General features: G+C 38.9%; 1 protein-coding gene across 2 annotated transcripts in view; it reads right to left on the bottom strand.

Moving 5' to 3' along the window:
* The window catches only part of LOC124798470, an 83,501-nt gene extending 57,221 nt beyond the window's left edge, over positions 1-26,280 (bottom strand). The window contains exons 1-3 of one of the 2 annotated variants that reach the window (XM_047261903.1): positions 26,219-26,280; positions 24,673-26,123; positions 7,015-7,137 (exon numbers count right to left, since the gene is read on the bottom strand). In XM_047261903.1, coding sequence (XP_047117859.1) covers positions 7,015-7,137; positions 24,673-26,022 — 1,473 coding nt within the window. In that variant the 5' untranslated portion in view covers positions 26,023-26,123; positions 26,219-26,280. Of the gene's footprint in view, positions 1-7,014; positions 7,138-24,672 lie in introns of both variants that reach the window. The other variant, XM_047261902.1, reaches the window with a different exon arrangement.
* Positions 26,281-27,226: the final 946 nt, after the last annotated feature.

The raw sequence follows: 27,226 nt of genomic DNA, 5'->3' as shown, positions 1-27,226 counted from the left end.
TTAGATTCTGATTCTAATACTGGATTCCCAGATCCCCTATTTCTTCCCTATCAGCTCCTGTTTCTTCATCTGTCACATCATCAGACAAGTCCTCCAACTCATACAGGCTCTCAGTGCACTCTTTCGACCAATCCACTCTCTCCTTCGTATTTAACAGTGGAATTTCCTTTGCACTTTTAATGTTACAATCTTTGCTTTTAATTTCACCAAAGATTGTTTTGACTTTTCTATATGCCGATTCAGTCCTTCCAACAATCATTTCTTTTTTGATTTCTTCGCATTTTTCATAGAGCCATTTCATCTTAGCTTCCCTGCACTTCCTACTATTTCATTCTTTAGCGATTTGTATTTCTGAATTTCCCTGAATGGTTTTGTACTTCCTTCTCTCATCGATCAACTGAAGTATTTCTTCTGTTGCCCATGGTTTCTTTGCTGTTACCTTCTTTGTACCTATGTTTTCCTTTCCAACACCCGTTATTGCTCTTTTTACAGTTGTTCACTCCTGTTCAGATGACTGCCTACTTACCCACTCATTATCACAATATCTATACCCTCTGAGAACTCTGAGTGTATCTCTTTGACTGACAAGTCTCTTAAACTTCCGCCTACTCTTCATCAATATGAAACTGTGATCTGAGTCTATATCTTCTCCTGGGTATGCCTTTTAATCGAATCTCTGATTTTGGACTCTCTGTGTGATCATGACGTAACCTATCTTCCCATATCTCCTGGCCTGTCCCAAGTACACCTCCTCCTCTTGACCTACTATAAAGAATAAATTAGGCACTTTGGACAAACTCTATTTTAGTGTGGTCCACGCTAAATTCAGAACTGTCAATGTCCCTAGGTGAGAGATGTCCTACATAAAATCCCACCCTCCCAAACAAGTAGTACTTCACTGCCTACTGAAGCTACAAAATATTCAAGGCTATCCCTATGCCTCTCCTGCTTTCAGTCCTGCACCTATAAATCTTTCTCCTATGGATGACCCTGTTCCAAACATACACTCACCACCTCTTACTGGAGTCTTGTGATAGATATTTATTATACAATTAAGAGTGGGGCACAGCGAAAACAGTCCTGAGATTTATCAGCTGTTCTGAAACTAATGTCTAGTATTCTAACTAAGCATGAAAACCAACTGGCTGTGTACACATGAGCAGCCACCATTATTCTTGCACTGTCCAAGGCCTTAGAAAATATACGCTATCACCAGCTAACAAACTGGCTAGCTACAAACAACCTACTAAACGAGTATCAATCAGGTTCCCATAAACACTGCAGCACATCTGCCTTAATATAGGTAACAGATGAGGTCAAACTTGCCGTGGATGCCTCTTAGACACCAACAAAGCCTTTGACACTGTTGATTTCAACATTTTGCTTGCCAAACTTAGCAGCATAAATTTCTCACCAAATGCAGTGCAAAGGTTTTGCCCATACCTGACATCTCACCAGCAATGCATCATGTCTGACAACATAAAGTCATAATGAAGGAAGGCAGTATCAAGTATCCCCCAGAATTCAGTATTGGGGTCCTATACACTTTCTTCATTAAGCGTAAATGATGCATCATCAGTTTTGTCCTACTGCAAATACCACATGTATGATGCATCTAAGTGCAAGACCAACAAATCTGAAGACAGTTATTGAGAATCTCAATACTGACCTATGTGCACTATCAAAATAGGTGCAGAATACAGGGTTACAGCTCTATGCATCCAAAACCCAAGTGCCACTGGTTGGTCATTCTAGGCTCATTAGCCCAAAATATCAGGAATCCCTATCATCTTTAACCCTGAATGGGACAAATACCAACATCCCTCCTTTGGCAAAGAGTCTAAGAGAAGATGTAAATCTACACTGGACTGAGCACATAACTGCATGTGCAAGAAGGCATCATCATCTCTCCACACCCTACAAAAATATGAAAAGCTATTCCTTCTTGACCCATAAAGAAACTTGTACAAACCCTTATACTTCCAATTTTTGATTACAACAATGTTATTCTGCAAGGCCTTTCTCAGGAAAGCTCATAGCACCTGGAACTGGTTATGAATAGCTGTATTCACTATACCTGTGATGTTTGGCTCTTTTATCATATTTTACCACCATATGCATAGATATCCTGGCTGCGTGCAGACGGGTGCAGAGACTTCTACAACCTCTGTCTTCTCTACTGTCTCATCAACGAACACTGTCCCTAGTATCTCTCCACAACCTTAATGCTCTTACCTGAACAACTTAGCACAAACACCTTCTCCCATCAGAGCATAATCCTTTCTGTACCACTCCATTGTACAGCCACTTTCTCAAAATCCTTCTCCACAACAGGAACCCAACTCTGAAATAACCTCCCACATCATATTGGAGAACTGAATAAAATCTCCAGCTTCTGAAGACAGTTAATGACATTTCTACTAAAGCAATAATATGAATTACCATTGTCCCTATATGCACTTGCTACCCTTGAACATCCTTCTACCCTATCATATCTTCCTCTTTCCCCAGTATTCTTAGTTGGTGCAGTCTCCTTAAACTTCCTCTCCCCGGAGGTCACTGTATCAGGAGACATCTATCCTGTACACCCATAAATTTGTTTTGTATCTGCCGCTGTAATTATTATTATTATTATTATTATTATTATTATTATTATTATTATCATCATCATCATCATCACTGCCACTTCACACTCAAATCACTGTAACACTAGTTGTCATATTAAAATTGCCATTTCATGGAAATTATGATGTAAAAAAGTCACTGTGTACGTGAAACCCTAGTCTGATTTAAGATAGGGCCTGATGGCCCTAATCAGATGAGGTTAAATAAATAAACTAGTTTCATTGAACTGTACTTTAAACCAATGCTATTTTGACTGATACTTTGACAGTGGTGACTTTGCGATATCCCAATGACTTTTGTCGGTGAATTCTCAAGGAAAGTTTTGCTGCATACAACACACACCTTTTCCTGATTATGCTGTAATATGTTTGAGGAAGAAAATGGTTGCATATAAGATAGGAAACTACAAAGTAATGGGATCAAACATAAAAAAATGGCAAAATTTGGAAGAAAATAAAAAAAAAGTAGTTCTTGGAATGTGCCTTGGAGGCCAGTACCTGACTAACTTCATTTCTGATAAGCAAAGACTTCCACTGTAAAAACTGTGCAGTAATAGTTCAGGCAAAAGCGATTACATTGGTGACATCAACATCCACAGGAACAATACTATAACCTGCTCAAAATTACTTTAGGATTGACAGCTACAAAGGAAGTACCCTAGAGTGAGGCTTACAAGGAAGACACAGCATGCATTCAGTCAATCTCATGAGCTGTAGCTGAAGCAATGGTAATTTCAATGTCACTTTCTTAGCCAAAACATGTCATATGAAGTCAGTCAAGGGAAATGATTTAAACATTATATGCCTACACTGTCAACAACTGTTCTTGATAATACTACCAACTACTCTGTTGTTGCTGACAACCATGGCAAAGCAAAAGGAGGAGGTAGGGGATTGACTTCCATGTTGAAATTTTGAAGTAACTGATACTCTTAGACAGATGGAGCATACGGAACTATGATTACTCAGGTACAAAATTGATGAGCTGACAAAAATGTGTGGGCACAATGTCACTGGGCTGTCAAATTGTCACTGCCATTTCAACCCAACAGAATTGATATGGAACCCAATTAAATTTTACCTTAATTTAAAAAAAAAAGAGAGCTGCTGTCAACGCACTCAGCAACAAAGCTGTTAGGAAGCAATTTTTACTATCGGAAATGAATTGTCATTAAATAATGGCAGTGACAGTCTAACTTGAAGCCTATGCAATAGTGACAATAGTAATGCCAGTAGAGTTTTCCCTATGTCATCACAAATAAGATGCACAGTTTGATTCAGCTGAATGTTTGGTCAGTGCAGTTGAAGTACCTTCATAGCAAAATATATTTTCATATGTTTCACTGTTAATAATAAGGCTGTTATCAGAAGCTGAGTCCAAATGCAATTCATTTTATGAACTCTGAAATAATTATACAAACAAAATACCTCTGATTACATTATAATTTGTGCAGTGCTGAAGTAGTGTATTTTGTTACCACTAGTCTTCTCTCTTCAAAACAGGTAAGTTTTCTCATCTCAATTAATAGGCATAAATTTTTTTTATGTCAGAAATAAGTAGACAGTTTTATAACAAGTAATAACAAATTAATTATAAACCTAATGCTTGTTTCTCTCCTTGAAACCAAATGGGCAAGTGCAGTACCACGTATCACATTCAACTCAAATTATCCCATGTTAATAGATCTTTGACAGTGTGCCAGATTGAAGTAGGTGAAAATATGATGTATTTTTAAGATTTCATTCCTATAATGTGTTCACTTAAATCCAACAACAAAAAAGTTTGTTGCACGTTGAAAATTTGAAAAATACACTGGGAAATGCATTTTTGTAAACTTTCCATGTACTGTCTTAAAAAGTTTTTGCCACAAAGAAATCTAAGATGAAAACATTATGCATCTCTTCCAGAAGACATTGATGCCAACTCTAACTTAGTACACAGAATAGCTTGTGAATATGAGCAAGCTGAATGAAATGTAAAATTACACATCTGTTCCATGCAGGAGTTTGTAACTCTGCTTTGAGCCTCTATGTACTCCAGTTCAAAGTGTCAATCCTAAAACAATTCTGATCAGACTATACAAGTACATGAATTTGGTACAGTTATGACAAAAACAACAATTTAATGTGCTGTGTTTCATTCCTCTCCTGTATCTTTTCAACACAGACATGTACTGATATAACTCATCCTGCAGATCCCCAAATCATATTTCAACATATATTCCTCTGCCTCTTTTTCTTTCTTTCTTAGCAGTTAAAGAGATAAAATTTCAAGAGGTATATGATTCAAAGCAAAGCTTTGTTCAATAATGATCATCATGGATAAATTTCACTAGTAAAGAAAAGGTATTCTAGAGAGAAACTGAACAATGAGAGTGAGTGATGAAACTTGAAAGTGCAGGGCATATATTCTACAATTAATGAATTACTTGGTGGAATGATCAATAAATAAATGAAACATAGATGACATTTGACTTACAATTACACACAGAAATAAAGTATTTGGAATTGTTTTGTTATTCATGCACTGTTCAGTAATTATAACAATTCACAACTCAAATCCTACTTTGAATCTATTGAGAGATTCATATCAGGAGCATATAAGGAGCACTCTTCTTCACTCATGTTGCAATTTCCAGAAACCGTATATACGCTGCAGTTATCCAAAAAATGCACTAATCAAAGACCTGTACCTTATTTCTAAACTATCACTATATACTAAAGTAAAATTTGACAATATGCAATGCATAGTAATTTATAATGAAAAAGTCAATCTATCAACATGTGACAATGCGGGGATTCAGTAGCAGGAACCTCATGACATTCAACTCAAGATAATGTGATATGAATACCGTTATTGGACTTTTTTTCATAATTGGCATTATTAAGTATAAAATTACTAACCATCAAAACCTGTCATTGTTTCCTATATCAAATTCCATATATCTTGGCAATATTTTGTGGAATAATGGCAAAAGAAATTATTAATAATGAATCATCCATCTTAAGAGCAAATTATTTTTTGAACCCTTTTCAAACTTCCCATCAAGAATAGTTTACTAATTTTCGAAGTCATGGGACAGCGAAATGCACACATACATATGGCGGTAGTATATTGGCAAAGCTGTCATTTGTACTCAGGTGATTCATGTGAAGAGGTTTCCGACATCATTATTGCCGCATGACAGGGATTACAGACTTTGAGTGCAGAACAGTAGATGGAGCTAGATGCAATAGATATTCCATTTTGGAAATCATTACGGAATTCAATACTCCGAAATCCTCAAGGTCAAGAGTGTGCTGAGGATACCAAATTTCAGGCATTACCTCTCACCACAGACAATGAAATTGCCGACAGCCTTCAATTAATGACGGAGAGCAGCAGCATTTGTGTAGAGTTGTCAGTGCTAACAGACATGCAACACTGTGTGAAATAACTGCTGCACAGTGCTGCAAAATTTTGGTCAATTCAAGCCAATGATCTGCCCGCCCTGATCACCCGACATGAATCCCATCAAACATTTATGGGGCATAATCGAGAGGTCAGTTTGTGCAAAAAGTCCTGCTCAGTTATAGACACAGCAAGACTCAATATTTCTGCAGGGGACTTCCAGCGACATGTTGAGTCCATACCACATCTAGTTGCTGCACTACATTGGGCTAAAGAAGGTTCAACATGATATTACTAGGTATCCCATGACTCTTGTCATCTCATTGTATGCCAGAAACAACGTGTAATCTTAGTCATCTAAACTGGACATTTACATTAGCCAACAGACACAAGTCAGAGAAGGAATATCAAAGATCACCTTCATTCATAGCTTCATCACATTTCTAGAAACTCGAACCTTTTCGACATTACAAGCATCCATCTACAATGGTGCCTGTTCAAAAACAAAGTAATGAACAATATAGAGATTTCTCCTCTTTATGTAATGGAATTACTATTTACACATTTCTAACATTTTATTATATTGTAATTCTTCAGGCTTTCTCGATGATCTGTTGACATCTTGAGATGTCCAGTGTTCTACCGGATATTAGCATTGTCCATGCACAATATTTTGATGTGACTCATTGTCTGGCATCAAGTGCCAGAAGCAATTATGGAGGGGGGAGACAATAAGCATAAACACTGGACCTGTTCCATTCAACTAGCAGTCTCAGGTAGCACCTGATGAAGAGAATGAGTCACATTGCCAAAACACTGAATGGAAGACGCTGATAATTGGTATTTTATTACATTATTTAAAAAACAGATAAGATGAAAAGTTATCCAAAATTTTGACATCAAACTGAAGATTTTGATTAGATTAAATATTGTGAGAGATTGTCAATAACTAATTTTTTTCCCTGTAATGTCCCCAAAATCAAAATGTGATACACTTACCAGTACATTGATGACAGCTGTTGCTCCACACTGAGAAGTGCCAATCTGTGTAACATTTTTGGCACAAGCTTCTTTCTCTGACCAAATCATTACTCTTTCCGCTATCTTCCTGTTATGTTTTATCTGTAAGAGTCCAATAAAATACAACTGTTTTGTGCTGGCAGAAAAAAAAAACTGAGGCTTCTATCATAATAGTATTTAATCAAACAAGAAACAACATCCTGTTAACATTTTGTGGTTGTGTAGACCACGCCATTCTGCATATGATGTGAAAATATAGTATTAAGAGTACCCTCTTCCATGGGTCTCCATAACAGACACCCGAGGGTCAAACTGACAAACTATTAGCAGCAATCAAAAATTTCCATTCGAAAGTTATACAGTCCAGAATCGGTATGCCAATCAAGCAAAACTACTGTGAGCATTGAGATAATCACCCCACTGACACACCAGCTTGAAGATACACTACTGGCCATTAAAATTGCTACACCAAGAAGAAATGCAGATGATAAACAGGTAACAGGTATTCATTGGACAAATATATTATACTAGAACTGACGTGTGATTACATTTTCACGCAATTTGGCTGCATAGGTCCTGAGGAATCAGTACCCAGAACAACCACCTCTGGCCGTAATAATGGCCTTGATACACCTGGGCATTGAGTCAAACAGAGCTTGGACGGGGTGTACAGGTACAGCTGTCCATGCAGCTTCAACACGATACCACAGTTCATCAAGAGTAGTGACTGGCGAATTTTGATGAGCCAGTTGCTTGGCCACCATTGACCAGACGTTTTCAATTGGTGAGAGATCTGGAGAATGTGCTGGCCAGGGCAGCAGTCGAATATTTTCTGTATCCAGAAAGGCCCGTACAGGACCTACAACATGCGGTCATGCATTATCATACTGAAATGTAGGGTTTCGCAGGGACTGAATGAAGGGTAGAGCCACGGGTCGAAACACATCTGAAATGTAACGTCCACTGTTCTAAGTGCCGTCAATGCAAACAAGAGGTGACCGAGACGTGTAACCAATGGCACCCCATACCATCACGCCAGGTCATATGCTAGTATGGCGATGACGAATACATGCTTCCAATGTGCGTTCACTGCGATGTCGCCAAACACGGATGCGACCATCACGATGCTGTAAGCAGAACCTGGATTCATCCCAAAAAATGACGTTTTGCCATTCGTGCACCCAGGTTCGTCGTTGAGTACACCATCGCAGATGCTCCTCTCTGTGATGCAGCATCAAGGGTAACCGCAGCCATGGTCTCCGAGTTGATAGTCCATGTTGCTGCAAACGTCGTCGAACTGTTCGTGCACATGGTTGTTGTCTTGCAAATGTCCCCATCTGTTGACTCAGGCAGCGAGACGTGGCTGCATGATCTGTTACAGCCATGTGGATAAGATGCCTGTCATCATGACTGCTAGTGATATGAAGCCGTTGGGTTCCGGCACGGCATTCCGAATTACCCTCCTGAACCCACCGATTCCATATTCTGCTAACAGTCATTGGATCTCGACCAACGTGAGCAGCAATCTCGCAATACGATAAAGCGCAGTTGCGATAGGCTACAGTCCGACCTTTATCAAAGTTGGAAACGTGATGGTACACATTTCTCCTCCTTACATGAGGCATCACAACAACATTTCACCAGGCAACTACCGCTAACATACATTGCGCATAAGGACCATGAAGATAAGACTCGAGAATTAGGGCTCATATGGAGGCATACAAGACAGCCGTTTTCTCCTCGCTGTATTTGTGAATGGAACAGGAAAGGAAATGATTAGCAGTGGTGCAGGGTACCCTCTGCCACGTACCATACGGTGACTTGCGGAGTACCTATGTAGAAACAGATGTAGATGTACTTCCACGTAAATACCACAGTAAGTATGAACATTAAGGAGATTATGGTCACGTCGTAATGAACTTGACATACGCTACTGCCCATTAAAACTGCTACAACAAGAAGAAATGCAGATGATAAACGGGTATTCATTGGACAAATATATTATACTAGAACTGACATGTGATTACATTTTCACGGAATTTGGGTGGATAGATCCTGAAAAATCAGTACCCAGAAATACCACCTCTGGCCATAATAACGGCCTCGATACGCCTGGGCATTGAGTTAAACAGAGCTTGGATGGCGCCTACAGGTACAGCTGCCCATGCAGCTTCAACACGATACCACAGTTCATCATGAGTAGTCACTGGAGGATTGTGACGAGCCAGTTGCTCGGCCACCATTGGCCAGACGTTTTCAGTTGGTGAGAGATCTGGAGAATGTGCTGGCCAGGGCAGCACTCGAACAGTTTCTGTATCCAGAAAGGCCCATACGGGGCCTGCAACATGTGGTCGTGCATTATCCTGCTGAAATGTAGGGTTTCGCAGGGATTTAATGAAGGGTAGAGCCCCGGGTCGTAACACATCTAAAATGTAACGTCCACTGTCCAAAGTGCCGCCAATGCGAACAAGAGGTGACCGACACGTGTAATTCGGGAGGGCGACGGTTCAATCCCGCGTCCGGCCATCCTGATTTAGGTTTTCCGTGATTTCCCTAAATCACTCCAGGAAAATTCCTGGATGGTTCCTTTGAAAGGGCACGGCCGACTTCCTTCCCCGTCCTTCCCTAATCCGATGAGACCGATGACCTCGCTGTTTGGTCTCTTCCCCCAAACAACCCCAAACCTGAGACGTGTAACCAATGGCACCCCATACCATCACACCGGGTGATACGCCAGTATGGCGATGACGAATACACGCCTCCAATGTGCGTTCACCGCGATGTTGCCAAACACGGATGCGAACATCATGATGCTGTAAACAGAGCGTGGATTCATCCGAAAAAATGACGTTTTACCATTCGTGCACCCAGGTTCGTCGTTGAGTACACCATAGCAGGCGCTCCTGTCTGTGATGCAGCGTCAAGGGTAACTGCAGCTATGGTCTCCGAGTTGATAGTCCATGCTGCTGCAAACGTCGTCTAACTGTTCGTGCAGATGGTTGTTGTCTTGCAAACGTCCTCATCTGTTGACTCAGGGATCGAGACGTGGCTGCACGATCCGTTACAGCCATGCGGATAAGATGCCTGTCATCTCGACTGCTAGTGATACGAGGCCGTTGAGATCCAGCACGGCGTTCCGTATTACCCTCCTGAACCCACCGATTCCATATTCTGCTAACAGTCATTGGATCTCGACCAACGCGAACAGCAATGTCGCGATACGATAAACCGCAATCGCGATAGGCTACAATCCGACCTGTATCAAAGTCGGAAACGTGGTGGTACGCATTTCTCCTCCTTACACGAGGCATCACAACAAGGTTTTACCAGACAACGCCGGTCAACTGCTGTTTGTGTATGAGAAATCGGTTGGAAACTTTTCTCATGTCAGCACATTGTAGATGTCGCCACTGGCGCCAACCTTGTGTGAATGCTCTGAAAAGCTTATCATTTGCATATCACAGCATCTTCTTCCTGTTGGTTAAATTTCACATCTGTAGCACGTCATCTTTGTGGTGTAGCAATTTTAATGTCCAGTAGTGTACCTGTTTGAAAAAAACACTGTGATCTGTTGCATGAAGAAGTCAGTAACTATCTGCTGCATATCCTCATCCAGGCCTTCAAGGCCTTTATTAAGGGACTAAAGGCATCATAATGGCACAGAGAGAGATCAGACTACAGAGCAGTTGCTCAAGTGTAATGGCTGAGGCTGGCCTCCCAGTTCAACTGGCGTCTTACGTCAAATTGCGACCCGCATTCTCCAATGTATGTCTACCGATGTTTGCCCTTCAACAACCAAGAATAGAATCCCACAACGTTGCATATACGCTGCAGCAACACCCTCCAAGGGAAAGTTTTTTGTTAGCCCTTATACATCACAGGAATAAAAACAAACTCAGAACCAGGGAATATGGCATGACGTGCCACGATTATAGTGTCCTTTCTATTCTTAACTACATAAATGATATTCAAAATAGTTCAATGAGATATTAAAAAATTCTGATAACACAAGAATACTACTTAAAGGCCAAAAATCAACCATACCAGGTCAGACCAACCCAGATGACCTCCGAGCAGATAAATAACTCATTCATAGCCAGGGGTTTAATTTGTGATCTCGCAAAGAAGCAAATTATGGAAATTTAAACGAATAACTGTCACACAACATACAAAGTATTTTTCACAGTGTTTACTTGAAGGCAAAGATATAACTCCTTTTGCACAGATTCAGTTCCTTTCTTCTTATGTTATTAAATCCTCTAGGTTAATGCAGCTGCAGTAAATTAAGTATTAAGTATTTTTCAGAAAGAATACTGGCAGAGCAGATCACTTCATCACAACTGGAAGAGGAAGAGGGGCTCTCCAAATGTTTGTTTTTCTAAAATCAGTTCCCAGTACATTTCCACCTCAACAAAGTGGTGCATTTGTTTACTGCAATGGACAGCTGTTAATGATCACTTCTTTGGCGTTTTCAATAAGTCCTGAGGCTGCAAATGCTGGCAGGGTACAGCACCAGTAGAGAGTGTCCACTGAGTGAACTGTGCACATTTGCAGCCTCAGGACTGATTGAGAACGCCAAAGAAGCATCGTTAACAGCTGTCCACTGCAGTGGACGTGTGCACTGCAGTGGACAAGTGCACCACACGATTAATGACATTTAAGATAAACAATAAAAATAAATTTAAAATGAACTGCAACAACACTATCTCAACATATGACACAAAAATAATTTCCATGTCGAATGTCTGCTTGTCTAAGAGTTCAGAGCATTCTGGTGTGATGGTGTTTAACAAAATTCCTGCAGACATAAGCAATAAAATCTGAATCCCTATAAAGTCAAAGAAGTTAAGAATACAATTTATCTCATTATTTAGACACAAGGATTAAAATAACTTGTTAGTGGCTGACAAATAACAATATTCAATGTAATTAATCCTACATTTCTACAGCACATAAAAAATTGTTCTTTTGTGACAATTTTCAATACGGTCTTGTAAATGTTATGCAAGCAATAGTATATAAATGGTATCTCTTTATTTTAACTGAAGAAGCACCAGCTTTCTTCAAAGAAGTCATTTTTCTATTAATTTCATTAGGTTTGTCTGAACCTACATATTCTCCAACAAAATTTTTCATGTTCCTGAATAATTTTTTTGTCAGTCTTCTTATCACATGAACCTACAGTAAAATTTTGAAGTTTCAGTGATAGACTCCAAAGTCTTTGCAGAAATTACTGACAGTCATTACTGCTGTTATAATGGCCTCCTACATTGAAAAATCAGCATGTGATTGTTCAAGCTATGTCATCCTGTCATGATGAGGCCAATATAATGTTCTTGTTGGAATGTAAACAATTTGGCAAATTTCTCTGTAGCTTCTCAATGTCAAGAACTTGCTTTCATACATCCCTGAGAGCCACTGTTGTGGAACAAGGCTGCTTTTGTTTCATCAAACATAATTTGATGCCTTCAAATTACAATGTGCTCAGCAGTTGCTGATTCGTCCAAATCATGGTATTTAATGTGATGTTTGTGTTCTGCACAATGTTCAAAATCTGAATGGATGGACTGACCAATATAGTTGCTTCTGCACTGATAAAGGATGTTAAATATTTCAAGAACATCGAGGGGAAAACTGTCTTTCACTGGGCTCAGCATCTCTCCTATCCTCATGGTTGATCAGAAAATAAACCACAGCAGTCATCCACCATATTTTCATAGATGTACATCTGCAGAAAGGAAGATGATCTCTGGAACAAATGGTTCATAGGTTTCAGCTTGGTATCCAAGCGGTCCTTTTGAAAAAAATCAGCCTCATGAATAAATATAATTCTGAAACAAAATTTTTGCACTGGGACTCTACTCTCAAAGATGCTGTAGAGACCTGTGTAACAATAACATTAACTAGAATTCCTTTCCTCGACTTTTCCCAGCTGAACTAGCTGTTGTTGAGACAGTAAATCTGATTAACTTGCCTTCCTTCACATCAGAAGTCACGTGCACATTGTCCATTACATTCAGGTGACTTCATGGGCTGATATAGTCTGTATGTACTGTACACAATATATACTAGCATTACACATTACTTAGAGCTGCCACTGATTAGGAAAGGTGATTTATTCAAGAGGCTTGAATGATGACTGCAAAAAACTGAGTCAAATCTCAGGGTACTTCACAACCAGTGTGCTTTGTGAAGTAGGACTGTTGATATTTTTAAAATATAGGGAACAAGTTACATCGATACATATAAAAAATATCATTATCTGCTCTTGATATACTGAGAAAAAGTATTGATATATTAACAGAAAAATATCAATGTACCAGCCTATAAAAATATTGTCTGCACATTGTAAATATACTGCCTATTTTAGAGCTATATATTTAAGTGTTGATTTATTATTAGACACTCTGTACATCACCTAGCTAGTAGCCTGCCTACAGGGTCATTCCATGTTAAAGAGACTTTGTGACAAAAAAATTAAAATGAGAATATTACAAATATAACCTTAAAAATGCCAAGTTAAAAGTACATTTGTTCATTTCAAAATAATCATGAATATGAAAAAAATAAATTTCTACCTTCACTAAGTGTTTAAAGTGCACTACTCTATGGCACCACAGAGAGGTATGTTTTATGCTATTTCCAGATGAGTACTAGTTGTGTTATCTATGGCTGATTGTTCTATTGTTGCAAAGAATATTGAAGTCAACATTGTTATAGCTCATAATAATTCGTTTTGTTGAAGTAAGCTAGTTGCATTTCTTTATTTTGTTAGTTTTATAATATATATGCAGCTTGTAACAATCGTAACAAAAAAGATACAAAAGTTTAATTTGTAATCTAGTAAATTTGTTATGTACAATACCTTTCTGTAAAAGTGAGGTTATGCACATGTTTTACAATATCATACCATTACATGACATTTTGAAATCTTATTTAACACTCTTAGAGCTGTTACGGGTGTTACTAATTTTCGTTTCTGGTGTTACTTAACACATGCGTAACACCCATAACTTGAATTGGAAGGTTTAATGCCACCTTCATCTTCAGTAGGCCTAGACGCTACATTTAAATTACAACCAAAGGGTATTATTATGAATGAAAAAAGTTTTTAACTATGTTTATTACATATGAAAACAGTTTTAAGCATGAAAACTAAAATTTTTATTTCTCTGCATACATTTTTTAAGCACTACACCTTCATTATAAAAGTTAATTAGAGCATTAACCTGACTCAACTGATGTTCTCCTAAAAAGTTAATTAAGCCCAAAATTCTTTACATATAGTTTATGTTTTCCATTCTAACTTTTCCAAGAACAACAATATTTATAACCTCAGTTTTAAATTTTATATAGGCCCAGTAAACTGCTTATTGAGGCAAATTCTAGTCATTCATAAGAGCCTATGTTTAACAATGTACTGTGCTTGGCAGTTCAAAAATAAATATACTTTGTCCAATCTACGTTATTTTGAGAGAGACTTTGGATTGACAGTTGAGTGGAATTTTTTTGCCAGTTCACATGGTAAAGGAGCCATGGATGGCATTGGAGGTGCACTGAAGAGGAGCATGTGGACATGCTGTTAGATCTAGGAAAATTATTATTAACAACACAATTGAGTTTTATGACTACACTCTGAAGAATTTTTCTAAATTTAAGGTAGTATGGGTTGATAAGATAGGAGCATAACATTCCTATTTTGGATGAAAGGTGGAAAAATTTACAAGCGATTCCTGAAATCCAGGGCTGACATCACATTTGGCCTTATAACACAACTGATTTGCTGGTTTCAAAAACAGCAGAGTCATTAATGACAAGGGTGTCAGTATTTATTTCTGAGGACGCCAAAGTTAAAACATTACATGCAAAAAGATGCATAAACTTCTATGAAGTGTGCAGTTCTGATGATTATGATCAGGAGACTGCTTCACTACCTGAATCACAAGACAATATTAGAAGTGCTTGTGAGTTAAGCCTAACTAATAAAACTGAAAAGTCTGATTTAAAATTTGGGTTATTTGTCTTGGTTGACATTGCAAGTGATAAAAAGAAGCCAACCCTATCCAAAATTCAATACTGTTACTTGGGAATCTGCCAGAGTGAGGTTGATGAAGAGGAGGATGTGAAAATAATGTTTCTGAAGTCAGTAGGAAAAAGTAAAACACTTTTTAAACTAGATGAAACTGACGTTTGTTTTGTGAAATTCAGTCAAGTACTATCTAAGGTAACACCAGAAATCAAACAACACGGTAACCGTTCGTACTATGAGTTCAATTTTGAGTTGGATGTTGCTGAAAAAGATTATTAAATGAAGTTTTTAAACCTATCAATAATAAGAAAACATTTTTGTCATAAATTTATTAGGCCTACAAAATTAGGTAAATGTAAGTAATGATATCTTGGCCTAGTTGTACTATAAAATTGTAACAAAATTTTTTGTGTGATAAATAGCTTTATCCTTCAAATATATTTTCTTAAGTACATACTTTTATTCCAAATAAACTACAGTACTTCTTTTATTTTGATGCAATTGTAAGAGGTAGATTTAATCCTTCAAGAACCAAATCTGATGCATCTATGTAACACCCGTAACATTTAATGTAACACCCGTAACAGAAAAAAATATATATATACTGAGTTAAGACGTCCAAAAAAATAAAAATTTATATTTCAAAATAAAATTTGGGGCAATACCTCTTAATAGTTGTTTTACAAGAATAAAAACTTCATCAAATTTGCAGAAATTAGAGAATTCCCTAACTCATAACAGGGGCCAGGTCTACTTTTAGTAACACCCGTAACACTACTTTTTTGATTAATAACCAGGATAATAATAAAACAATTCCAGTATCAACATTTGTCACATGAAATATAATGTAAGCCTTAAAAGTTTTCAATATTAAATTCAATAAATATTATTCCTTACATTATTTTTCCTGATTTTAAGGTGTGTACATGTAACACCCGTAACTATGGAATTGCCCTATACCTTTAGAGCAAGAATTGGAAGGAAAATGATGCATGTTCACCCTTGGCAATGAAGACTTTGCTAACAATGGTAACTGCAAGCAAATGGCACAATAATATGTGTCCAATGGATCTGTTGTTTAGCTTCATCAGACGTCAGATTTGTTGGGAACACTTCATGTCAACTTTCCTGTTTTTTCATTTTTGCCAACACCAGTGACCTAGCAATTGTAGTGTCACAATTGTACGGTGAAGCTAAGTGTTGCAGTTTCTGTTGGTAGCGCCAACCGCTAACTGCATCAGCATTTCCCCTCACACGCCTCTGCCCATCGCAAAGACCAATCGTTTCATTTGGATTTTTGTTCATCATTTTAAGCAGCTGCTTTTGAAGAACACTAATATGAAGAAATAGCACACTAGTCGCATTAAAAATTGTTTTTTAACACAGCTGGTGTGCTATTTCTTCGTATCGGCAATTTTGTCATTCCATTTCCCCCCCAGTACAATTGGACATCACCTTTTGTGCCACACATACTTGCTTCATACAATCAAAGAGAAAAATTGGACACAACGAAAGCTCAAAAAGTAGTAAGACTCCTTCACACAGTGAAAGCAAAATTATGTTCTAATACAACTTCAAAAGAACAATTTCATATATTTACCAAAAGTTGCGAAAAAATATAATATAGAATAAAAATAGCAGCACTTGATTCTGCCATTTTGATATAGATATATTGGGGGGAAAACTATCACCGATATATATCGATATTACTTGAAAAATATTGATGTATTGATATTTTATCAACAAACCTATTGTGAAGTGTTCACATGTGAATGCAGCAATAGTAAATCATAACTGGACAAAAATCTGCAATAATTAAGACAAATAATACCAGTGGTGCGAGGTTTGTGAGGCCCAACCAAGCCACTGTAGGAGAACAGGTCACCATCAAAGTGAATGCCAGAACTACCAGATACACACACAAAAGGAACAACTTTGCAGATAGTGCTGCACACAGGGTTCAGTAAATAACTGAAGGTAGCTCAATTGTTAATCAATTTGCATCAGCAGGAAAGGTGAACAGATCTCATTTTGGCAATATTGCTGTGAGCTATGCTGCATCCAAAGTGGCATAGAAGTTAGCACTGCTGGGGTGCAGGGTGCCGGTTTAAATCCTACCACTAGCAATGATTTGTTATTTAGTATTTATCATTTCTGGGAGGTTCTCGAAATTTCTTATGTTTTTAATGTTTATACATTTCGGAATATTTGACGTTTGTATAAATAGCAGCAGTCTCCCATCCAGCACTGCAGGTCTGTTCTATCTGCCTGTATCTACAACTATACTACACTAGCCACCTTACAGTGCGTGGCAATGGGTACTTTGTGTACTACTGTCACTGCCCCTCTTTCTCCTGTTCCTGTTTCGAATGGTTCAGGGGAACAACAATCGCTAGTAAGCTATCAAGCGGACTAAAAATTTTACCTTCAAAATATACATACGAGAAAGAAATATGTTGGTTGACTCGTCTAGGAACATACACTCTCAGAACTTTAACAGTAAACTACACCATGACACAGATCGTGCCTACCACTAGAGATGGCTGGCAAATCTGTGAAGTTTTCACACTTACTGAACATGCCAGTAACAAAACTTGCTGCTCAGCTTTAGATCTTCCCTATTCCCTCTATCAATCTTACCTGGTACGGACCCCATACTAGTGAGCAGTATTCTAGTATTGGTCAAATGAGGGTTTCTTTTTACTTTTATTTTCAAAGTTATCTCCTTTGCGAGTGTACTAAATTTCCTGTGATTCTTCCAATGAATCTTAATCTGGAATTTGCTTCACTTGTGATTAGTTTTATGTGATAGTTCCACTTTAAAAGGCTACATATGCACACTCCTAGGTATTTTACGGACACAATTGCTTCCAGTGATAGTTCTGCAATCATGTAATCATACAATAATGAGTATTTCTACCTATTTAGGCACAATACATTACATTTGCTTATGCTGAGGACAACTGTCAAACCTTGCATCGTATGTCGAACTTCTGCTGACCTTCCAGCATTTCGCTACAATTTTCTAGTGTGGCAACTTCTCTTTCTACAATAGCATCGTCCGCTAAAAGTATCATGGTACTTCTGCTGCTATCCATGAGTTCAGTTATACTTAATGTGAAAGATAATGGTCCAATAACAGTCCCTTGGGGTATGCCACAGGTTACTACAATGTCTGAAGATTTCTCTCCACTGAGGATGGCATGCTGTGTTCTGTTTGCTAGCAACTCTGCAATCGAGTCACACATCTGGTCTGATATTCTGTATGCTAGTATTTTGTTCATTAGGTGGCAGTGTGGAACTGTATCATGTCCTTTCAAAAGTCAAGAAACATTGCCTCATCCTGGGCACCAGTATCTACTGCTTTCTGGGTCTTGTATATAAACGGAGTGAGCTGGATTTCAAACGATCATTGCTTTTTGAACCCAAGCTAATTTTTACAGAAGAGGTTTCCGGATTCCAAAAATTTTGCATAAAAACATGCTCCAAAATTCTACAACAGACAAATCTTAGATTCATGACTACAGTATTGTCTGTCTGTCCTATGGCCCTTCTTGAAAATGGGAATGGCCTGCACCTTTTTCCATTCGCTGGGAAAGCTTTGTATTCTTATATTATTGTTGTCAAATATAAATGTGGCTTTCAATACTAAGTATTGTACTTCACTAATGAATCTGCTTTCAAATTCGGACTCAACTGTGGTTATTATGTGACACTGTTTGGTGGAGATGCCAGGTATCCTCAAAAGTTCTACATCACTATGGCTCCAATTATGCGACATAACAGCTGTTGCCTGCAAAGACAGCAACTGGAATACAACTAGTAAGTCATTTTAAAGCTATTTTCTTCCCAGAGGAAGTATTGAATAGGATTGGGGAGAAGAGAAGTTTGTAGCACAGCTTGACCAGAAGAAGGGATCGGTTGGTAGGACATGTTCTGAGGCATCAAGGGATCACCAATTTAGTATTGGAGGGCAGCGTGGAGGGTGAAAATCATAGAGGGAGACCAAGAGATGAATACACTAAGCAGATTCAGAAGGATGTAGGTTGCAGTAGGTACTGGGAGATGAAAAAGCTTGCACAGGATAGAGTAGCATGGAGAGCTGCATCAAACCAGTCTCAGGACTGAAGACCACAACAACAACAACAACAACAACATACTTCCCAGACCAATGGATTCTAGAACAGTAATAGGTCAGCAGCATATCAGGGATCCATCAGTATTTCCCACAGACACTGATTAGAACCTGACAAAATGGCTGAAATGATTCTACTGACATGCCAAATATAATAGATGGGATGACATGATGTGGTTGGTAAATACGTACTTTTACTTCAATGGTACAGCTCTTTTGAAAAAAGAAGAGAAGCTCATTACCTGCGATAAAGTGAAGCTGATTGGTGAAAGTCTGCTGAGTGGAAGTACAATTGCGAAAAAGGCCCCAACATCATGGGAAATGACACAGTTTTACCTACAGATATTTTGGTGCTACCCAACATCATGGGGAAATGACACAGTTTTACATACAGAATATTTTGGTGCTACATCACACAGTTAATCCAAATGTGACAGAAGCTGACCAAATCTCACACTTGATGGAAGGAGTCACAGAAAACATGTACCAAGCTCTTCTGACAAAGGATGTCACAACTACTGAGGAATTCGTTTCACGGTGTCTGGACATCAATGAAATACAACATAAAAGGTTCGGATGAAAGAAGTAAGACAGACACCCAAACGAGGTTACTATATAAGGTGTGGAAGACCACCATGACCCGAACATTGAGCCCATACATTAGGAGGTAATAGAAAATGTTAAGAGGTGTATCAAGCTTTAGCACTAATCTCTGCCAACAGTCAAATGCATCACAAAGAACAGACCCAGTCATCTCGAACTTATGCTGTAGCCATCAAACGACAACTCTGCTTTTTACCAACAGAGGTGCAACCAACTCCTTCACGATACCCTGTAGTAGAACACACAGTTGGGAGGACAGAGGATAACACACTAGTATTTTTTCTCTGTAGACACCCTGAACACCTATGCTACTGCAGGGCAAGAAGATGACTGACTGATTGACTATCACCCCACCACAACAGTTCTATTCACACTAGAAAACTGCAGATGATCATCATTGACCTGTGGGACGAAACTCATTGCTGTACTTTGGATGAGGTCATTCCCCAACTGTTCCCTATTGCTGTGTGGAGGTAGCTTCCACTCACTTAACTAATGAAACCAGAAAAACTATGTCAGCTGACCATCTATGGACAAGAGCTCACCACAGACAAAAATCCTCCATGGATGACAGTCACCAAGATGTCAGGAAATATCATTGATGACCAACCTGTCTGGGTGTTGGTCAGTTTAGGGGCTTCTCTTTCTGTAATGTCAAATACTTATAGACACCAGCTAAAGAAGACTTTGTTTTGAGATACAAAAGGGATTGTGCCGAAAGTCGCACAAAGAAAATTACATCCAGCCAACAGGAACATGTACTGCAAGAATAACTACCAATGACAAAACGCAGCTCTTCGAATTCATTGTTTTAGCTGTATGTATTCATAATATTGTTATGGGCCTTCTTGCAAGCATTACAAGCAGTCCATACACTGTGGAAAATCAGACTCAAGATTGACGATGTTATTCCAACAAGCACACACAACAAAGATTGCTTTGGGGAGTTGTGGATCATTCAAGACTTTGTTATCTCAATGTCATCAGTGATACAAGTTCCAATAGTCAATATAGATCTACAGTTAAACTGTGAATCTTTTGCCGAGTGCAAAAATTACTCAGATTCAAAAAGAAATCTACATACCAGTGATGATCATTAACATCACAAGTGATCAAGGAAAACTTTGGATCACTAACTGTAATGAGCAGACACAACTCAGCCCTAAAGGCATGCGCATAAGAACAGCCAAATCAGTCCGTGGTGGGCAACTCCGTGCCATCAATGAAGAATCGTGCTCTGCTACCCCTACAGAAAAACAGTGGAGCTATTGAACTGTCTACAGAATATGGCCTAACCGAACTGTCTACAGAATATGGCCTGACCAAGGAACAATGTCAGTGAATATTAGCTGTTCTGTGCCAATTTCCAGATACTGTAGAAAGTCGAAGTGGACAAAAGACAGACCAAGAGGCCAATGGTTAAATACTGATCAACACTTAGGATCACCTATCAGTTAGCCAGTGTTCAAACAGGGTGTCAGCAGCTGAACGATGCATAATTCAGCAGGAAGTGGACAATGTGGTGCAGGAGGACGTCACTGAACCTTCCGAGAGTACTTCGTCCTTGTGAAGAAGAAGGATGGTACATGGAATTCCTGCATCAATTACTGACAACTCAACAAAATTATGAATAATGATATCTACCCGTTGCCGTGTATTGATGAAACCCTAGACTGCTTAAAAGGAGCAAGATTTTTCTCAACTGTGGACATACAGACAGGCAAGTGGTAATCTGAGGTCAATGAGGCTGACCAAGAAAAGGCTGCCCTCATTGACCTCAGATTACCACTTGCCTGTCTGTATGTCCACAGTTGAGAAAAATCTTGCTCCTTTTAAGCAGTCTAGGGTGTCATCAATACATTATTCCTGATGGTCTCATTGAGTTCCAAGTTAAGCCATTTTGACAATTAATGCTCCTCCCATCTTCGACTGTATGACAGATAATCTGTTTCTACATCTTAAATGGATGTTTTTTGTTTTGTTTTTTGCTATCTGGATGGTATTGACAATTTTCAGTAGACATTTGAGGAATATCTACGCTGTCTAACAACTTTGTTCAGTCTACAGGACTCCGCCTGAATCCACCCAAATCCTCTTCATTGCCCAAGAAATAAAAATCTTTTAGCACCTAATGAATCCTTCCCACTCCAGAGATTTTCTCTGTAAAAGCATTCTGAGCATGTATTGTTATATGGCAGCTTGTTGCAGTTATCCCCTTTCCTTACTAACCACTAGCCCGCAGCTCGTGGTCGTGCGGTAGCGTTCTTGCTTCCCGCGCCCGGGTTCCTGGGTTTGATTCCCGGCGGGGTCAGGGATTTTCTCTGCCTCGTGATGACTGGGTGTTGTGTGATGTCCTTAGGTTAGTTAGGTTTAGGTAGTTTTAAGTTCTAGGGGACTAATGACCATAGATGTTTTACAGCAGTCGCAGGTTTTCCAACTCCTCGGCAGACTTGCAAAGTGAGAAGTTTTCTCAGAGTGTGTTGGTACCACTGGCTATTCATAAAGGACTTTTGTACCAAGGCACGTCCCTTGCAAGAACTGCTGCTGGTAGACATCAAATTTTCATGGAACAAGACACAAGAAAAATCTTTCCTTGTCCCTCAGGTGGTAGTAACATCTTCTCTGTGCCTAGCATTGTATGCTGAGAATGCTGAGTTAGAACTTCACACCAACACTAGCAGTTATGGGACTGATGCTGTTCTTGTGTAAATTAAGGAAGGTACTGAAAATGCAGCAGCTTACACTTCCAGAGTATTCTCCAAGGCCGAGAACTGCTCTAAACCGAGAGGAAGTGCCTTGGTGTTGTTTGATCCACCAACAAATTCCGGCCTTATTTATTTGGCAAATCATTCACAATTTTGTGGTAGACCACCATTTTTTATGGTGGCCGACTAGCCTGCAAGGTCTGTCAGATTGACTGGCAGGATTGGTATTGAGGCTTCACAAGTACAATGTGACACAGTATAAAAATAAATAAATAAAATAAAAAAAGACTTGCACATGAAGACGTTGACTGCCTTTCTTGGAATTCTTCAGCAGAACACAGCAGCATGGACAAAATCTACGTCTCGCTACGATAGCATCAGACATGTGAGCAGCCCATAGTGGCTTGCCTTCTACGTATTCTTTTTTTAAAAAAATTGTGACTAAAGCTTTCTTGCTTAATATTAATAAAATTTCTTCAGCTATTTGGCCTGTTGGCTGAAGTCATGAATTGTTCTGTGTGCCGTGAAGAAATTATGCTTACTAAAATTCCGGCATTCGGACCAGGGACGGCTATATGTGGAGATGCTGTAAGGATAACAGGCCACGGGAAATGTTTAATTCCAATTTTGATTTTTTTTGTAGGATTAAGTGTGGTGGTGGTAAAAGTTCTGAGATTTATAGTGTGGTATCGGTAGTTGCTGTTGACCTATACAGGTCAAGCGAAGTGTTAGATTCCAATTTGTTGTTTTTGTTGTGTTTTTTGAGGTAGTGATGACTGTGGATGTGGTTGTAGTTTTGGGTTTTATGATTTGGTATCGGTAGTTTCTGTTGACCTATATAGGTCAAGGAAAGTGTTCGATTCCAGTGGATATTGTTTCTAGTTGATTTTGGGAAGGTTGTGGTCATTTTATTTTATCGTTTTTGTCATTTGGTTTAGTAGCGTGTGTTTATTTTTAGTTTGTCTCCACCCAAAAAACCCCCAATTTCCTCTGCTTGTCCCGTTAGTTTCATTATATTTTTGGAGGAATATGTGTTTGATGGTTTTTCGATCTATTTTTGTGTTTTGTTGTTATGTTTACATACCGACGTCATACTCACAATATGGGAGTTTTTGTGAATGGTCATTTCCACGATATTGGTGACATCATTGGTAAAAGCAGACAGGTGGAATCGGACGTTTCCGTTAAACCGAACATAATTACAAGTTTACAGGCTGAGTCAGTTTTCTCAGTAAACTGGAGAGAGTGTAAGGGGCATAACAACATGTTCGTGGTCCAAGAGACAGCAGTATGTGTCCTAAGTGTGTGCAGTGATGTAGTGCAAAACTATGTTATTATATCATACATTATATGGTGCAACCTTTGTCTAAATCAAAGAATATAGTACAACAGGGACCAACCAAATAAGACAGTGCAGCTATTAAGACACTGTCCTCATATTTAGGACGATGGTGCTTGCTCTTTCCAGGTGTCCTGACTTGGATTACTGTACTTTAAATCACTTCAGGCAAAAGCCAGGATGGCCCCTTTATAAGTTCATGCTTTATCGTATGTCCAATCCTTACAAAAGCAAACTTAAATATTCTATGTGTATGTATTTTCTGAACTGCGTATTTTCATTGTGTTATGATGAAATCCTGATAAGAAGGAACACAACTTTTTGGCACCCTCTTCACAAGTTTAGTACTGTTGACGAAAGTCTAAACATATGGACATCACACTGCAAACAATGCTCCACACTGGGAAATTAAATCAATAAAGGCAATGATAAAACAGTATGTTATTTTCTATCTGAAATATTTTCTGATGAAGATGAATTTGTGTTGCTTTTCCTTATGTGGTTACACCTACTGGAAATAAAGCATCACAACTGACAAAAAAAAATCAATGGATAAAGACGTTGTAAAGATCAAATTTAATATGTCCCACAAATAAAACAGGGATCATAAATCAAATTGCCCCCCCCCCCCATACAATCAACCAACTTAAAAAAATCTCATCAATAAGAAACACAGACCACACTACCTAGTATATGTTATATTGTTCAAAGGGTAATAAAACACAAAAAACTAAAATGAACTCGCCTAGGTGTGCCTGCGAGATTAATGATTAAAAGTGTTACAGGATTATTCATCATATCTGAAGAAACAAAAATAAATACTTACTGAACTGCCTTCTTCAACATCTGGGTGAATACTCAGAAGCAACCTCTTCGCCATTATGCTGTGATAAAGAGAAGTATGGAGGCTATGCTTCCTGGTATCTGGCAATTGCTCACACTGCAACCTGGAGTGGGATTCATTCCACAAACCTGCATGGTCAACTGGACAGTCACTGCAACACACATCGGTTTCACCCGGAGAACACAGATCTGCACCACTACAATGATGACCTCGAGTGTCTCTTGCCGGCCAACAGACAACACTAGCAGTACTAGTGCTTGGAAAAACTTCACTGCTACGGCTGCGAGGAAGAAACAATGATTGCAAATTCGTTGGCATTTTTTGAGGGAGAGAAATTATATTGTGAGATTCTGATACATTATTTCCTTCAGGAGTAAGTGGTGTTGGTACTAGTGCAACTGCACCATTTTCCGAAGATGGCACTAATTCACTATGATTACAGGGACATTGTTCCTGAGTGTCTCCTACCTCATCTTCCACCAAATCTGAAGCTACCTCAAATACCCTTTCAGTTGTGGCAGTTTCATGGCAAGACTCTTCTTCCCTTAACTCACATACATCAGAATCATCGTCTGAGTTCTGATCGCAAGAATGTCCGGGATCAAAATCCATTTCCAAAAAATCCATATCTGGTGAGGAGCTTCCACTGTGAGGATGAACATTTTCATTAATTTCTCCGTTTCCACTGGTTCTTGGGGAATTTTCTCCTACACATTGTTCGCCGTTACCAACGACATCGAGCCTGAAGAACGAGCTCGGTAAATCTGCTAACTGATCGCCCTTGTAGGTGTAAAAACAACACTCGTCCGCAGACAACACATCTTCACCTTCATTTCCCGTATCACTAGAACTTTCATCGTCATTCCACCTTTTACTTACAACTCCGCTCCTTTCTCTATGACGCATGGAATTTTTGCCCGTCCCGTTCTGGAGTGGACGCGAACACGATGAAACAGAGTTATTAACGTTGGCAGTCCCCAAATATGATTCTACGCAGAGAGGTAATGAGTTTTCTGCTTGGTTTGAGTTCAAACCATTGAGAACCTTGTTTACGGTAACGCCCAAATTGACTTCTGTCTTGCTGCTTGTTGCTTCACTAACAGCATCCACAGGTAAATTGTTATTCACAGCTACAGCACCATCAATTACATGACTGGAAATACCATTTGCTAAATGATTAACCAAATGTCTGTTCTTCGGACGAGCACCTCCGCCTGAGGCCATGCAGTGTTTACTTCGATCATGATGTATAGGAGTACTTGTTATGCAGTCTGTGCTGTCAGTGTCATTATCATCAGCTTCTCCATTCATATCCACATCACCCACATTCATCTCTCATTTACAGGATGTATCCAACACAAATACGATTATGTCTATGAACACCGAAGTAATTCACTCCCAATCACGGCGCATTTCCAGCATCTTAATCACATCTAACGAAACAAAAAAACGCAACGATGAAATAGTGTGATATCTGTTTCGGATATCACCTGTAAAACTACACAAACTTTACAGGGTAACACTGTACCATATAAACTCTTATGCTTCTTTCCAAACAAACCAATATCACAACACCTCCGTCAACATATCTTGCCGACGTGATGCACATCTGTGCAATATCAAAGAACTTCCCTTGGTGTGTACATGAAAGCAAAGATGGCAAGCAAACTACATGGTCTTTCATAGAATATACCACAGTCTAACATAATTGTTATGTTAGACTGTGGAATATACTGTGTTATATAAATCTATGGAATAAGTGTTGCTTGCTGCCATAGCCCATTTGGCTATGCTACTGCGCGTGTTGTCGACATTAAACCTGCCTAGTGACATGATTTTGGGATGACGCTGCTTGTCTACCACTTGCGGTAACGGCGAACCTTGAATATTACACGTGTTCGCCTTCTTTTGTGTATGTTTCTGCACGTTTGAGTCGTAGTAACAACTATGGTGTAGTATTGTCGTTGCTACCTAAAGAGAAGTATATGAAAGGAGGGACACTTACTCTTCATAGGTATGTACAATACATGGAATCGAATAGACGGCGTCCAGTGAAAGCATGCTTTGTGCTAAGTGCGAGGAAAAAGTTAAAAATAAGGAATTTAGTGTTTCGTGTGTACTGTGGTGTGGAGAATCGTTTTACACGGAATGTGTGTGGCTCACCAACAACGAAGATTGCATTCTAAAGTGCTCAAAAGGTCGCTTGAAATACGTTTGTGACAACTGCGAAGTGAGGTTAGCTGACGAAATCTCAGAAGACATTAATACAGCGAAACATGAACAAATCTTGTACTCTGAGCAGCAATGCAGTGTTGATCTAGTTGCATCAGTGAGTAATCTTACACAAATTGTGAAAAAACTTACCAGTGATAACAAACAAATAAAAGAAAAACTAGACACTGTGAATCCCACAAACTCGTTAAGTTAGAAATTTTGGTACCACAAAGTGAAGAAGCATCTCAATAATCGAGAAACACAGCAATACAATGTGCAGAAGATGTAGAAAACAACATTTCATGTATTATAGCCGGAAATA

The sequence above is a fragment of the Schistocerca piceifrons genome, chromosome 5 (genome assembly GCF_021461385.2).
Source record: "Schistocerca piceifrons isolate TAMUIC-IGC-003096 chromosome 5, iqSchPice1.1, whole genome shotgun sequence".
NCBI classification, from domain to species: domain Eukaryota; kingdom Metazoa; phylum Arthropoda; class Insecta; order Orthoptera; family Acrididae; genus Schistocerca; species Schistocerca piceifrons.
This window is presented reverse-complemented; position numbering and strand designations above follow the sequence as displayed.